Source organism: Typopeltis vanoorti, chromosome 20, assembly GCF_054136105.1.
Source record: "Typopeltis vanoorti isolate ZY-2024b chromosome 20, IOZ_Tvanoo_1.0, whole genome shotgun sequence".
Classification (NCBI taxonomy): domain Eukaryota; kingdom Metazoa; phylum Arthropoda; class Arachnida; order Uropygi; family Thelyphonidae; genus Typopeltis; species Typopeltis vanoorti.
In genome coordinates, this window is record NC_143568.1 from 44,432,451 (window position 1) to 44,449,917 (window position 17,467).

A 17,467-nucleotide genomic window follows, 5' to 3' on the forward strand; every position below is an offset into this window, starting at 1 on the left:
ATCGCACCTTCTGTTGGCTGACTGCCAAATTTCACTTCTCATCCATGTTCTTTCAACAGAAAGCATGCATCATATCCTGATTTTGCTGGACGTATATAGACGTCCTAGCCAATTGGGAGGTTAATATATGTATTTTACAAAGTACACAATTTTACACAAAAATGTGTTTTGATATTTTTTTTTTTAACCTTTAAATTTTAAGTACATTACAATTAAAAATAAGGGGTGCTCAACTTAAAATTGCATCGGGGTGCCAGAGCCCCTAGAGCCATCATTGGGAAGGAGGGTTTCATTTAAAACATTACTTCGCACATATAAATTCTTAACACTTTATAAATCTCAAGTCTTTCAACATTAGAATAATATTCTAACATCTGGGGCAGTGCACAAAAAGACTTCCTAAGAATGTTTGATGCTATCCAGAAGCAAGCAGTTCCCCCCCCCAACAAATGCCCTATAGTTACCTTATAAATGCTCTGTTTCTGCTCTTTTTTTTATTGGTATTTTGATAGATGCTGCTCCACTGAAGTAGCTGTCATCAGTTCTCCACCTTCTTCTACTCATGTAAGAACATTGGTAGCTGCTGGTTGACATCCATACACAGTTCAGCTCCAAATTATATAACTTCTCATCCTCTTCTCATTCAGTCTACCTCTGTTTCAGAGAATAATTCCTTTCTTGTCTACACATGGCACCTTTGTTATAAGTTTTGTGACTTCTTGCATGTGATTGCTATTAAAAAAATAGTATCTGTTATCTATTCTTCTTGATGATCTTCTCGTGTTTACTAAGTGCAGTGCAACTGACATTATAACAAGACCAATAGTCTTTAGCCATTGTTAGGGTTTTAAGACCATAAAGATGTCATAAGGATTCCATCCATTTCTACCATTAAAGCAATCAGATCTTGTTGACCATACTTTAATGTAATTTAACTTCACGGAAGTAAATAAAGTATGAAATACTCTCATGCCTCTCTTTATCTGACTTAACCATTGCAATTGTTGATTATGTAGAATGGCTCGGAAATTTTTTGGCAAACCATCCATAGAACATCTGTGATGTTTTTTTTTGGGGGGGGGGCTAATTTCATAGATATTGCTGGTGCGGTGCATGGTGATCAATCCCAATGCTGAGAGTACCCATTCAAGCTATTTTAGGCTCTCCTTGCTTCATTCTCAGTTTATATAGTTCTCAATTATATAGTTTCCTCCATGTGCATATTTACTTGTATATAGTTCCCTGAAGGTGCAAAATGAAACTTTCAGTTGACAGATGAATTATCGTATCATTATCTAAAAACCCCAGCTGCCATTCATCTAAATTTTGGACCTTGTACTAGCCACTGTAAAACTTTTACTGCTTCAGTATTGAAATGCATTAATAATTGCATTTCTTCTGATATTTTCTAGTTTTATTTGTTTGCTTTGTTGAATATAAAATGTATTTGAATTTATTTAAACCTACATGATATTGTATTTATTATATAACTCCATCTAGATAGATTTGTCTTGAAAAAATCCCAGCCATTTTCATTGTTAATATGATTTGCCTTTGTGCGTGCGTGCGTGCACGTGCCAAGCTCAATTGCCAAAATATTTTCACCATCCCCTTGATGAATGGACTTCACCAGCAATGTATAACTGACAATATGTGGTAGTTGCCTGATATGAATAAACAGTAGACTGCATCCTGTGTATGTGATTGTGAGTGAAGGATGACAGGAGTTAGACAATCTAGTAAGAGCATCTCAAAAACTGTTTACCTGTTGAAATTTAGAGAGGCTGATGTAATAAACAGAAAACATAAGTCAGCATTGAGTATATGGTTGGAAATGGCTCACTGATGCAAAAAGTTGATGATGAATTGGCATGATTGTGAAGTGCAGTAAATGTGCAACAGTTGGTCATATTGACTGCACATTACATGGATCCAGGAACTGCAAAGGAAGGTGTCTGAATGCATTCATCAGACATTGTCTTCAATATGTGATATAGCAGCAAACAACCACCTGCCCCTGCCCTCCCACCAGAAAAGGCAGTGTTTATGATGGACAAAGGAACATCAACTTTAATGTCAGGACCAGAAAAAAAAGTTATTTTGTTATTATAATTATTATTATATAACACCTCCAAAGAGCCCAAGGACTCATCACGGGTGGCCACTCTACTCTTCAACTCTGTCTCCATCCCTTATTCCACCAACTTCACAGAATGCTACTATCATCATCTACACAATGCCATCTACTTCCCACCAGCACTACCACTAGTATTTTTTGTTTGTATGTTGTGTGTGTTCTCATGGCCAATTTGTCTGTATGTGAGATGAAAAACCTGAGTTTCTGGGAGGAAAAAACCCTGTTGCCTCCATATGAGATCAGCTAACCTTTCTCTTATCATGACAAGAATTGAACTTCGCCCTTTTCCAATCAAAGGGTGCAATGTACTGCCATTCTTCTAACTCTGCTATGGAGGCACTTTACATGGAAAGAAATTTGGTTCCTAGTTATTTTATACAGACACAGGGACAAGAGTATGGTAACAACACAAAATCATGGATCCATCACGCTTGGTCATAAGACGAGGTGGTGGTGGTTGTAGATTGATGGTCTGGAACATGTTTTCCTTGCTCTTCTTTAGTCCTTGGTACCAGTTAAGTTAGAACCAAATGACACAACCTGCCTACACAGTATTGCCAGCCAAGTACACCAGTTGGGCACTTTCAACAGGATAACACACACTGTCACAATCCACATGCTACAGGAATGTATGACGCCGACATTATGATACATAACGTCACGACACTTCTTTTGTACATTAAAAACTTGTCTTTCTTCCCCCTCCCTTTCCCTCCAAATCCCAATTTCGTTAATCATTTTTTGGGGGTATGATAGGACAAGTTATTCATAACAAGGTTCCACTATTAGAAAATATTTTGGAACTACAAGAATTCATTTGCTCATTAGTAGATGAAATTTTTATGATCTTATTTTTTCCACAAGAGCCTGTGTAGCTCAGTGGAAGTGGCGTTTGCACTCCACAGCGTTTGACCGCTTGAATGAAGACTTGGATTCAAGTCTAGTCGCCAAGTAGAAGATCATTTTCTAAACCTCTTTTCGACCGGTTCCCAAGTTAGTTGATCTCTGGCATGAGCAAGTTTTTTTTCCCAGAAACTCGAGTTATTTGTCCCGTAAACTCAAGAAAATTGACCGTCAAACCCACACTATTTTCAGACATTAAAAATATTGTGTTAGGGATAAAGAGATAGTGGCACTTGTTACCTGTCTGTTCACTGCATGGTGATTAACTTAGTGATAGCCTTGGGCCAGATATCTCTGATTGGCTGCCAATTGAGATTGAACTGCCCACTCAGTCTCCAAAAGTTAGATAAGGCTAAAATGACCTCGCCTACTCCCTATATGGGAATAGAAGGCGTTAGCTGATTTTTTTTTTTAAATCCTTCTCAGTATGTTTGAAAGATTGCAACTACAAATAATACCATTGCAGTACTTGATAAATACTTTGTTTACAGGCTGATGAGTTTATGAAATTAATAATAGAAAAGAAAGGATTAAACAAGAATATAGTTTCTTGTAAGTTTAGTTTAAATTATAACCAAGTGAAAAAACTTTCTGCAACTGTCTCTGATCCAGAGTATTTTAATAATAAGGTGATGGATCTTTTCACTACTTGTATATGGAAAATATGACTTCTGTATTAATTCCACCTTGGTATTCAGAAAACTCCAGTTAATTTAGAACCAAATGACACAACCTGCCTACACATTATTGCCAGTCAAGTACACCAGTTGGGCACTTTCAACAGGATAACACACCCTGTCACAATCCACATGCTACAGGAATGTATAATGCCGACTCAGCTGTGGCGAGCAAAAATCTGCAACTAAGCATTATCAACACGTTAGCACAAGAAAATATATTTAATATATTGCCAGATATTTCAGTTTGAAAATAACAAACAAGCAAAGTCGCTCTACTCTCCAGGATCAGTGGGAGCCAGACCAGTAGAGCGACTTTGCTTGTTTGTTATTTTCAAACTGAAATATCTGGCAATATATTAAATATATTTTCTTGTGCTAACGTGTTGATAATGCTTAGTTGCAGGTTTTTGCTCACCACTGCTGAGTTTTCTGTCCTGTGTAGTTATTCAGGTCAGGAGTGATGAGTTTGGTAGTGACCATTTAGGATCACTATAAGATTTGGAGTGATCTCAGAGATCCGAGTTTTTGGAGAGAAGTACACCCCCTGCACTTTAACAGTATACCTCAAAAAAAGGTGAAACTGGTCTAGGTATTGGCCCTTCCCACAATGCTTAGTATTACACATGTCAACGGGGGGGGGGGGGGCTTTGCATTATGGGATACTAAGGCAATTAATGCAAAGTCAGTAGCCTCTATACACAAGTATTCTAGTTGTGAAGATATGCAAACTTTTTTAATAAACCATACTTATGCCTTCTTTTAATATTGCAGTTTTGAAGATTTAAATGCTTTCTTTAGTAGTGGAAGAGTTAGTTACAGGAATATGAACAAATTCAATTGCTCATGATAATTGGAATTGATTAGTAATAGCTGTGAATACTTCACCTGTACACTGATATTGATGTTTGAGTTCATTTTAATTAATACGTTCTCTGAAGTTAATGAAATAATTTCCAACATTTGGGAATTATATTATTTCATCGAAGTTTCAAAGGAAACTCAAGTAAATTCAGTAATAAGTGATAACTTTAAGAAGAAGAAGCCAAAGCCTTGTGGTTTGGCTTCTTCTGCTTTAGATAATTTCTTTCTTGACTTTTAACTTTTTGCTGGATTAACTTTGATAGCTTGTGTTACTCAAGTTACAATTTATAATTTAATTAATTATAACATCAAATTTGTAATTGTTTTTCCTATCCAAAGCTTGTTTAAGGAATATATTAATGGATGTTAATAAAACTACACAACTATTCAGTAACATAATTATTGCCTAGACACAAGGTCAAGAATGTGAAGCTGGAAGCAGACCACATAAGATTGAGAGATACTTGTCAAGAACTAGAAGCAGTAAAAGCTGAATTAGAAAACAGGAGTGGAGATTACTGGAAAGATAAGTTAGCCAGGCTGAAGCAGACAGCAGATAACACCCAGAAACTGGTGAGTTCACTTTTCCTTTTGCTTTATATATATATATATATATATATATGCAGTGATGGATTTCATACGTAGCTTTTGATGTTATCCAATTATGACCTAGATCAGTGTTTCTCAAAGTGTGGTACACGTACCCCCGGGGGTATGCCAAAGGTCGTTAGGGGGTGCATGGCAATTTTCGGCTATGCATAATTAAAGGAGTCATTATATTTTTCAACAAACAGTGCAATTAGAGACAACCGGGATAAAACGGCACTAACTAATGAATCACATCCCCTCTCCAACAGAAACTGCTGCACAGACCAAGCAAAACCATATGTTGCCGGTGGAACATATGGTTTTGCTTGACACCACCCCCGTTGTTAATATGTTAAAACTAAGAAATATATAGTGAATGTGTTTCAGATATTATGGAATTCGGTTGAAGGGAATTAGCATTCCAACTCAACTGTTGAAATGCTTATTTGTCTTTGGTTCGCACGATCTTTTGTTAATACCACACCAATCATATGCAGTTCTTTGCTGTTCTACGTATCTCAAGTCTTGTAAATTACTGGTAATTTTTGCTTGAAATAATTGGAAAGAAGATGACGCTATTTGGGTAGATGACTTTGACGATGCACACAGGGACGTGTCCGTAGTGTCCGGTGCCTGTGTGCAAAACTTTAGTTGGCGCCCCTATAACCCCCTTAAATATTAAAACATTATTTTTAATATTTGATGCCAATAAAGTGAGTATTTCTTTTTGAATTTTATCTCCTAAATAGGAGGGCATATTTTTAAAGTCAGGATCATTAGCTACACGTTGTGTGTGTTCTGATATAAAAGGATCAAACTTTTCTAACATTTCAATACGTTTTAAAAAATTGCCATTGTTGTGATTGTAAAGTTTATTACTTTTACCACGAAGAGCTAGATTTTGTTTGCCTAAAAACTGTACTACGAAAATTATTCTTTTTTTTATAACTTCATACCGTTTCCTTTCATTATCTAAAACTGTTTGCTGCAAATGATCAATACAAGTTTTATTTTTTAAGGATGTAATTAATTCTGTTCATTTTTTGTAATTGTTCAAATGATTTAAATTTTTGTCCTGACGATTCAGGTACATTGCTAGATGTTGCCTATATTCTGCTGTTATCAACAGAATATAGAATAAAGTTAAAAGCTGCAGCAGATTTTCTTATATATGTTTAGAGCAAATGCGAGTGTAAAGAAGATTAAACAAATTCAAACGCGCGTCATCCTGTAAACAGTAAACTCACGCTAGTTCAAGTTTTTACTTGTGTACGCTAAACTACTTGTTAGAACTAGGATCAGAATAAAATAAGATCTTAAGGAATAATAACAAATAAATGATTATAAATAATTTGTTTAAGACAAATCTGTAAAATATAATTAAAATTTAAACAAAAATGTAATTTATTTTGATATAATTAATGAATAATTTTTTTTTAAGTATTTCCTCCTCGCCTGAAATCTTTGGTGCCTTTACTATCCAGGTGCCTATGTGCATCACACACAGGTGTCTGGATAGTTTTTTTTCTGAAACTTTATATAACTTTGAAAAAAACTTTGATGGTTTTTTTCTGAAAACTTTAGTTTCCGAAAATTCCCCGACGTATCTTGCAACACGATTTTTTAGCTTTAATTTTGGGGAAAAAGTTAGTTATATTCAAATAAATACAGTATTTTTTTTAGCTTTCAAATTCTTACATATGGATCATTGGTTAAAGATTGGATTTATAAAACGCCGAAAAGAGAGCAATATAGTAAATACGAGTAGCTGTAAGCAACAAGAAAACGTTGATATTGCATCTGGATCAAATGAAATTGATAAGAGTGAGTCGTCTGACATCCTAGAGAACCAAAATTTAAAAATAAATCATGTTTTTTGTTTACATGAACATATGAATTCAAATAAAATAGATATTTAATTTTAATTAATATTTTAAATTAATTTATTAATTTTAATTAGTTAGGTAATAATGAAAATTTAAGAAGAGGGTATGCGGATATCTACAGTTTGAGAAACATTGACCTAGACGATTCAAAGTGTATGGCCTGTGCATATGGTATCTCCATATAATCACCGAGGCTTTATTTCTTTAATCTAAAATTTTTGAGGAATGTCATAACATATTTTAATATACTGTGGGGAGTTTTCATTTGAAATGAATTTACAAACGTTAACTTCAAAACATTTATTAACCCTCTCATGCATAAGGGCCTCATATGAGGACATCATTTTTAACATATTACTAACTATTATAATAACGAAATTAACTCGTGTAAATTATTCTTTATTCGTAGAATTTTCACCTGAGTATCACAGGCATCATCAGTACAGGTACAAGGCTAATTATACCTGTACTGATGTAAAAAAAAGCCACATAGATATTAGTGGTTTTAGCACCTTAGCTATGCGTTCACTAACCCCATGTACATAGGGGATAGGTATACGTGTAGGTTCTTTTGTACTTGAAGAGGATGCTGGAGCATGACTACTTAAAGCTCTTTTTATGAAGGACTTCTTATAGCCATTGGATATGAAGGAGGAATTAATATATACTGTAATTCTTTTTGTAAAAGTTCTTCTGAAGAACAAAAGGAGTTGGCTCTATGAACTAGTGTTTTTATAGTACCTGCCTTTTGGCTGGGATGGTGATGTGATTCAGCGTGGATGTACTGGCCTGTATGAATCTCTTTCCTATAGACTGTGAATTGTAGATAACCATCTGGTTGGTGAAGAATCAAGAGGTCTAGAAAGGCTAACTGCTTATTTACTTCTACTTCTGGGGTGAATTGGATCCTTGGATGAAGTGCATTAATTTTTGAGAGAAACTGTTGTAGTTCTTCTGAGGTGCCCTTCCATATGGCAAAAATGTCGTCCACATATCTGAACCAAATGTTAGATCTGGGTGTAATGTTGTCAAAGATATGCTGTTCGAAATGCTTCATGATTCTTCACCAACCAGATGGTTATCTACAATTCACAGTCTATAGGAAAGATACTCATACAGGCCAGTACATCCATGCTGAATCACCATCCCAGCCAAAAGGCAGGTATTATAAAAACACTAGTTCATAGAGTCAACTCCTTTTGTTCTTCAGAAGAACTTTTACAAAAAGAATTACAGTATGTTAATTCCTCCTTCATATCCAATGGCTATAAGAAGTCCTTCATAAAAAGAGCTTTAAGTAGTCGTGCTCCAGCATCCTCTTCAAGTACAGAAGAACCTACATGTATACCAATCCCCTATGTACACGGGGTTAGTGAACGCATAGCTAGGGTACTAAAACCACTAAATATCTGTGTGGCTTTTCAACCCATCAGAAAAATCTCCACATTCCTAATGTCTCCAAAGGACAAGCTCCCACATCTCAACTATCCAGGTGTCTACCAGATTCCCTGCTCGTGTGGATTATCATATTTCGGACAAAGAGGAAGATCTGCTCAGGTCCGGTTAGAAAAACACCAGTCGTACATCCACTACCTTGAACCCGAACAGTCTGGAATTGCAGAACATGCCATCAACACCAGACATAGAGTTAAGTGGAACAAGACAAAAGTCGGTTCCTAATGGAACGGCTATACAAAGAAACATGTGAAACATTACTTCACTCCCCTTACCTAAACAGATCCGATGGTCTGAGTCTTCCCCCCTTGTGGGAGATAGTACTTTATAAAGCAGCAAATCTTTCCTAACATATAATTGTATACACATATATATGTTAAAAAACGTTTAATTTTCTTGACCAAAAAGCTCTGGAATGACTTTTAATGGGATTATATTGATCAAGTGCATATAATAAACAACTATGTTATACCAACTAGTTTCCAACTAAGGTTGTTGGCATCTTCAGGGTACATAACTGATGTAAGGCACTAAAAAGTAAAAAACTGTTACAAATTATAATCAACTGATTCCAATTATATTAAACAAAGAACAGAGTGTGTACAATACATGCATAGAACGTGCATGATATCACTTGTTGTTATTTAGGAACGTTCTATAGTTGGCACTATAATTCAGTTCTGGCAAGTTGAGGGATCTAATAAGGGTCTTCCAGATCACTGGCAAGATTAGTCTTGGTTCCTGTTAAGGTTTTGTATACAGCGGGCAACTGTTGTGGCCTCCTTAAAAATTCGGGAGCGGAAGTCCTCCTCCATGTAAGGAATTGTGCTTCTATCCCACGCTATGGTATGGTTCGTTCTTGAGAAATAAAAAGCTAACCCTGATTTTTCTTCTCTGTTATTATTGACGTCACCAATGTGTTCTTTTTGCCTAATTTCAAGGTTCCTTGAAGTCTGGCCGATGTAATTCAAGCCACACGAGCAGGGTATGTTGTAAACTCCAGCATATTTGAAGAAAGGATGGCTATCTTTTGGAAGATCTTAAGAATTACCTAATCGTTTCTGTAAGTTTAAAGGCCACTCTTATTTTATGTGGTCTAAGGAGCCTTGCAATCTTATTCGAAACTGTCCCTAAGTATGAAATGACGATGGTAGAAATATAACGTATATCATCTTATTTGTGCCCTGTATATCATATATAGGGCACAAATTTAGCAAAATTAATGAATTCATGGTAAAATTGTAAGATTAATTGATACTGTATCATCATTGTAATTTTTTATGAATGAATATTAAAATTCATGCATGAGAGGGTTGTTCAGAGTTTATTTGGCTGTAACATTACAATAGTAAAAACTATAAAAATCAGTGATAACAAGCAATGATATAATGATTTCCTGTGTTTACTGATAGCATATTAAAGTATAAGAGAGTAAAAAATGGAGTTACATGCCCATTCTGAAAATATAAATAATTTATTAAAGTAACTTGTTGAGTTTAATATCATCAAATAAACATTATAAAGTAATCTACCATTTATCTGACTGTGTTGGGGATAATTTTTTTCATATTTGAAGAATTGTTAGCATGAAGGGATGATGATGATGCCTGTACTGCTGAAAAGCACCATTCTTATGGCTAATGGAGTCTTTCTTGTTATTATCAAATTATGTAATAAATGAAACTTTCACTGATTTTTATAGTTTTTACTATTGTAATGTTATGATTGTAATGATTTCTTTAATTAAAAAAAGTAATTAAGTACATTTTATGACATAATTGCTTTCTCACAAGCAAACAAAAAATAGCAATTAGAAAATTATTGAAATAGAGGGAGAGAATGAGTTAATCACAGCAAACTGTAAATAAATGCATTTTGCTTACTATATTTAGTTTTGCTCTCTGTTTCTAATGGAAGGCTGTTGTTTACAGGCTATTTTACATGGCACAAGATGGCACATATCCCTTAAGACTAATACATTTATTCCAGCACCATTATCCCGTCCATGTAGTGGTTCTCAGTAAGATCTGCAAAATATCCCTCTACTGCAATCACATTTTTATTTCGAATAAAAACGCTGACCAGCGAGGAAAAGTTTTAGTTTTGGGAAGAGATAGAGGTCAGAGGGAGCCAAATCTGGGGAATAGGGTGGATGTTCCAACAATTCATAGTGCAGATCCCCTAATTTTCCCATTGCCAAAACACTTTTGTCGGCAGGTGCATTGTCCTGATGAAAGATGATTTTTTTCTTCTGCAAACTGGATCTTTTCTCACGAATTTTTTTGTCTATTCTGGTTAAAAGATCAGAATAATATTCCCCAGTTATTGTTTTACCCTTTTCAAGATAATTAATAAACAAAATGCCTTTAGCATCCCAAAACATTGATGCCATGACCTTTCCTGCTGATGGAACTGACTTTGTTTTCTTTGGCGCTGAACAGCCGATTCTGTCCACTGTTTTGACTGCTGTTTGGATTCTGGTGTGTAATGGTGAATCCAAGTCTCATCCATAGTTATAAATCAAAGCACAAATTCAGTTTTATTATTGTTAAAACGCTCCAAACACTGTTCACAGATTTTCATGCGTGTGCGTTTTTGATCTACTGTGCAGCACCCATCTTGCGCAAAGCTTTTTCATTTGCAATTCTTCATGCAAAATATATCCTACACGTTCTTTTGAAATGCCTATAGTCTCAGCAATTTCATGCACTTTGACTCGTCGGTCATCCAATCACATATTGTGCACTTGATCAGTGATTTCTGGTGTTATTACACTTTTTTTGATGTCCTTCACGTGGATCATCTTCAAGGTTGGTACAGCCACATTTAAACTCGGCAACCCATTTCTTTTGGTGTTAAACCTTCTAAACAAACTATTTTATAACCACAATTTTATCCATTTCAAGGGACAGACAACGTTTTTGCTTCAGACGGCTCTATAAAACAAACTACAACTCCCAAACTTTGGCATGAATCAAAGATAATTTTTCCAAAACCAAACAAATTAACTGTTGACCCTAACAACTACTACCTTATAGCATTTCTCTGTACTCCTTACAAACTTTTTGAAAGGATTATCATTTCTAGGATTTCTCCAAAATAGAAGCCATCTTACCCAATGAACAGGCCAGGTTTAGATCTGGCATAAGCTGCTCCAATGAGGTCCTCTCACAACTTGTATAAAAGCTGGATACCGAAAGGGTTTAAAAACAGGTACTGCCTTTATAGACCTAACATCAGCTTATGAACCATATGGATGAAATGCTTACTGTATAAAACAGCTAAAATAATCAGTTGCCAAAAAATTCTAAAAAAAAACTACTAACAAATGCTCTCCAATAAGAAAATTAAGGTTCATTTGAATTCTCAAAAAAGCTGAACATTTACCCTACAGGATGGATTGCCACAAGGATTTGTCCTTGCCCCAACTCTATTCAACCTATAAACAAGCAACAACAACAGCCACTCAAAAGTTTATCCACATGGTATAGTAATTTCTACCCAAGACTTTCAAGAAAGGCCTTAAGAAAACATTGAGCAAAGATCTGACCTCACTGCAAAACTGTTTTAAAAGCTGGGGAGTATCCCCTAACCCTAAAAAAATTGTTGCATCAGCTTTCCACCTAAATAACCATGAAGCTCATAGAAAACTAAAAGTAAACTTCTGCAGAGGACTCTGATCCATGAAAGTAATCCTTGCTACTTCATTGTTGCACTGGATTGTAGCCTTATGTACCAACAACATTTGGAAAAAAACTAAGTTAAAGTTATCTGTCAGGAACATCATAAACAACTTGCTCAACTTGGTTGCAATGCTTCAACACTTGAACAGTAGTCCTGGTTCTGGTCTTCCCATTGGCAGAGTATTGCTTGCCAGTGTGTAGCTGAGTTTCCACACAATTCTTGTGGACACATAGCTCAGTATAACAATGAGAACCTTCTCATTGTTATACTGAGATGGTTTCTTAAGATCAGCTCCTCTCCCATGGTTGCCTGTTCTTTTCCCACATCACTCCCCCATACTTCGTAAGAGAAGAAGTTCAAAATAAAAATAAAAATAAAATCAGAAATAACATGAACCTTCATATACATCAAAATATCTCTCCGTGTCCAGCTTGCCCTCTAGCATCTAGTATTTCCAGTGGAAATACTAGATGATGGTCCTAGGACTGGAGAATTCTCTGGAATGGACTACAAACAAGTACCTTATCACAGATCAAACTGTCAAACCCACAGGATTCATCTATCTTAATGCTTCTGGGGCCAACTAAACAAATTTAGGACCGGACAAGACCACTATGCCCACATACTGCGACATAGATCTATGAGAAATTTTACAATCACCCTTTTGCGTTTGTGTAGTGCTGTGCAGACTGCATCATATCACTGATGACTGCCCCACACACTTCTGCCCTGGAGGCCTCAGGAACTTGCAATTTCTCCTAAATAGTGCCATCGATTGATTAACTAAACTATCATTCTGTATATAGTTTTGCTCATTAAATTCTTGTATTTTTACCCATACTGTAAATCAGGCGTTCCCAACCCTATGCCCGCGGGCACTATGGTGCCCATCGACCAATTCGTGTGTATCCGCCGCTGTTCAACCATGTGCCGTATAGTTTGAAATAATCACATGCACATCACGCAACAATTCATGGCATGCTATATGACGCATGCGTTAACGACACATGATGAGTATTAAATGCATGCAATGTAAAGTAGACGCGCATTCGATGTTGTTCATTATCTGTTGCTAGTTATATGCGCATAATTTTAACGGTGTCTTGTACTTACATTTTTGAAATATTTTGATTTTTAATCCTAAAATGAGTGAATCAAGTAAAAGACAATGAACCTATTATTTTAACACTGACTGGGAGGAAACATATTGTTTCGTTAATTTTTAAAATAATTGTGTTTGTTGTGCAACAGTAGCATTGCAATTCTGAAAAAACATAATGTTGAATGTCACTTCCAGACAATGCATGCCACTTTTAATACGAATTATCCACTTAAATATGAAATAAGAATGAAAAAAATAAATCAACTAAAATCAAACCTGTCTGTCCAACAGTTGGCTTTCACTAGACATGTGGTAACATCTAAAAATGCCACCATTGCTTCTTTAAAAATTTCTCACATGCTCGCAAAGAAGAAAAAAACGTTCCAAGATGGTGAGTTGTTAATAGTAGCATTTTTGACTGGTGCCGATTGTTTATTTGAGGGATTTTCTCACAAACGTGAGATTATGTTAGCAATACAAGATTTACAATTGTCAAATAACACCATCACAAGAAGAATACATGTAATTTCAATGGACATACAAACTCAATTAAAAAGTGACTTGGAAATATGTAACTGGTTCTCTTTACAATTTGACGAGTCAACAGATGTATCAGACACAGCACAGTTAGCAGTTATGGTGAGAATGGTATTTAGTAACTTCACTGTAAAAGAAGATCTACTGAAAATATTACCCATGAAAGGACGAACAACAGGTGAATATATTTATAATACATTCAGAATATACACCAAGTCGATAGATATGCCTTTGCACAAGCTGTCTATGATAACTACTGATGGGGCACCAGCAATGGTTGGCAATATCAATGGATATATTGCGCTCTGCAAGAAAGATCATTCATTTCCAAACTTTATGTCTTACCACTGTATTATCCACCAAGAAGCTTTGTGCAGTAAAATACTGACCTTTGGACATGTTATGAAAGTTGTTACAAAAATAATCAACTCCATTCGAGCAGCCCCTTTGCAGCACCGACTTTTCAAGGCTCTGTTGCAAGACATTGAAGATAAAGAACCTGATCTCATCCTGCATACTGAAGTATGTTGGCTCAGTAAAGGTAAAAGTCCTTACAAGATTTTTAAGCTTAATTGAAGAAATAAAAAAATATCTTCATGTCAAAAATGAAAATTTTGATGAACTAAATGACTTTTGCTGGCTGTTCGATTTATGTTTTCTCACAGACATCATGGAAAAATTGAATTCTTTAAATTTGGAGTTGCAAGGAAAAGATAGACATGTCGCTAAAATGATAGGCTCTGTAAACTCATTTAAAGCAAATGAGTTTTGTGGATATCACATCTGCATATGGGATCTCCCATTCATTTCTCAAATATGAAAAAAATGGTAGACGATAGTGAATTTAACTTGTCACCATTTGTTAATGGTGACAAGTTAAATCAGGCCTATCCCACACGGATAGGCCTGAAGAAGAGAGTGAAGAATTCTATGAAAACTTGCAAACTGTTTTGGACTGCCTACCAAGGAGAGACATACTGTACATCTTAGGAGACTTAAATGCAAAAGTGGGAAAGAGTATGACAGTCAGGCCGGAGTGTGGCATGTTTGGTCTGGGTGAACGTAACACCCATGGTGAAAGACTGTTGGAATTTGCCCGTGCTAACAGATTAGTTATTACCAATACCTGCTTCCAGAAACATCCACAACGGACCTATACTTGGACATCCAACATTGATAGGTCAAGGCACCAGATTGATTGCATCCTGGCTCTCCAGCAGTGGAAGATGAGCATCTCTGATGTGCATACTTGTCCTGGAGCAGATTGTGGTACAGACCATCAGCTGGTAAGAGCCAAAGTAAGACTAAGACTCCGAAGACTTCCAGGTCAGGCACATTCCACTAGATTGGATGTTAGAGTAATTCCTAGTGGATTCACAGAAGAAACATCAACTCGGCTGGATGATTTTTTGGAGACCAATGAGGAAATCTCACCAGAAATGCTTTGGGAAGGAGTCAAGATGATAATACAGGATACAGCGAAGACATATCTCGGTCCAATAAGAGACCCATGGATATCAGATTCAACATGGGAACTAATCAAAAGAAGGCGGTTGGAAAAACAAAGAGATACAGGGACCGAAGAATACAAGAGTTTACATAGAGAAATCAGAAGAGCCACCAAGCAGGATAAGGAAAAGTTCTATACTAATAAATGTGAAGAAATACAGTTCCAGATGAGAAGGCATAATTATAAAAGGATGTTTTATTTAGTTCGTGACTTAAAGCACAAGTTCAAGCCTAAATTGAATGTCGTCAAAGACAGGAATGGATCATTATTAACAGAAGAGTTGGAAATCAAAAACAGATGGAAAGAATACTGTGAGGAACTGTACAGCAGAGTGGATAAAGAAAATGTGGAGTCCTCCCACCAAGAAAATTTTGATTTGTAACCTTCTCCACTTAGGCATGAAGTTGAAAGAGCAGTTAAGCAGCTCAACAGCAATAAGGCCCCAGTTGCAGATGAAATCCCAGCAGAGTTAATTAAGGCCACAGGAGATGGAGGGATAAGAGTGTTTCATAGATTGATTACAAGGATATGGGAGACAGGATCATGGCCTAGAGACTGGAAGAAGTCAGTTTTCATACCACTACACAAGAAAGGTGATATGAAGGCATGCAAGAATTATAGAACTATTAGTTTGATATCTCATGCAAGCAAAATTTTATTAAAGATCATGCTAAATAGGATTGAGGCCAAAGTTGAGGCAGAGATGCCCGAGGAACAAGCAGGTTTTAGGAAAGGTAGGGCACCAGAGATCAGATCCTTTGCCTTAGATAGATCATAGAAAAATATAAAGAATTCAGACTCCCTCTGGTAATGTGTTTCTTAGACTACTCTAAAGCTTTTGACTGTGTTGAGCATGTGAAACTGTGGGAAGTAATGAAAAGAATGGGTTTTCCTCAACACACTATCAGGTTGATAGCCAACTTGTATAAGGAGCAAGAAGCCACAGTAGGAACAGATGTTGGATTGACTAACTGGCTTCAAGTTGGAAAAGGAGTTAGGCAAAGATGTTTACTTTCTCCTCACTTGTTTAGTATATATGCAGAGGACATCATGCGTGAAGCATTGGATGAGCTCAAGACAGGAATTACGATAGGAGATAAATTGATCAGTAATCTGAGGTACGCTGATGATACAGTACTCCTTTGTAATGACATGGAAGAACTAGGACTAATTCTTGACAAAGTTAACAAGATCAGTAATAACAGGACTTCAACTCAATTCTAGCAAGACAAAGATCATGGTTCTCAAAGGAAAAACAAACAGACAAGCTCTTGAGAAACAAGTGTATCTTAATGGAGAAAGAATTGAGAACAAAGTTGAGGATTTTGGATGCAGTTGTTTTTCCAACAGCAACTTATGGATGTGAGACTTGGAACCTAAAGAAGTCAGATAAGAAACGGATATCTGCTTTTGAGATTTGGTGTTACAGAAGGCTGTTGAGGATATCATACACTGAAAGGTGTACAAATGAATGGGTGTTAGAAAAGATTAGTAGAACTTTAAGGCTCCTTAAGGATATTGACAGAAGAAAATTAAAATATTTTGGACACATAGAGAGGATGGAAGGAGGACTTCTCAGAACAGTAATAGAAGGTAAAGTTCCTGGAAAAAGAGGCAGGGGTAGACCATCAATGAGATGGATGGATGGCATGTGTGAAGTGACTGATCTTCAGAGAGTTGAGGCTGCCAGAAGGGCAAACAAGACTACATGGCGAGGCCTAGTGTGGAACATCATCGAGCATCGGAGTGACCATACAGCATCTGTAGATGCCCAGTGAACACAGACAGAGTTTCTCAAGAGCTTCTCTGTTTGTTTTTCCTTTGAGAACCATGATCTTTGTCTTGCTAGACCATTTGTTAAACATCTTCAAGTGCTTAAAGAACAGTTTGAAAAGAGATTTCAGGAATTTACTATCATCGAGCCAATGATCTCCTTTTTTATTAATCCTTTTACTTGCCAAGTATATATAATGGAAATAGCTGCATGCATTACAAAGCTTGTTCAAGTAAATGCTGAAGAACTGGAGCTAGAAATTTTGGATCTTCAGAATGACATTATGCTAAAATCCCATATAACAGATGAAAACTTCTGAAATCTAGTGGATAGAAAAAAGTGGATTTCTT

The 17,467-nt window shown here is 36.1% G+C and overlaps 1 protein-coding gene across 3 annotated transcripts in view; it reads left to right on the forward strand.

Moving 5' to 3' along the window:
- Slmap (Sarcolemma associated protein) overlaps positions 1-17,467 on the forward strand; it is a 545,241-nt gene that overhangs the window by 477,431 nt on the left and 50,343 nt on the right. For all 3 annotated transcript variants that reach the window (XM_090409867.1, XM_090409869.1, XM_090409868.1), the window contains one exon: positions 4,992-5,154. In XM_090409867.1, the coding sequence (XP_090265993.1) occupies positions 4,992-5,154 (163 nt within the window). The remainder of the gene's footprint in view (positions 1-4,991; positions 5,155-17,467) is intronic.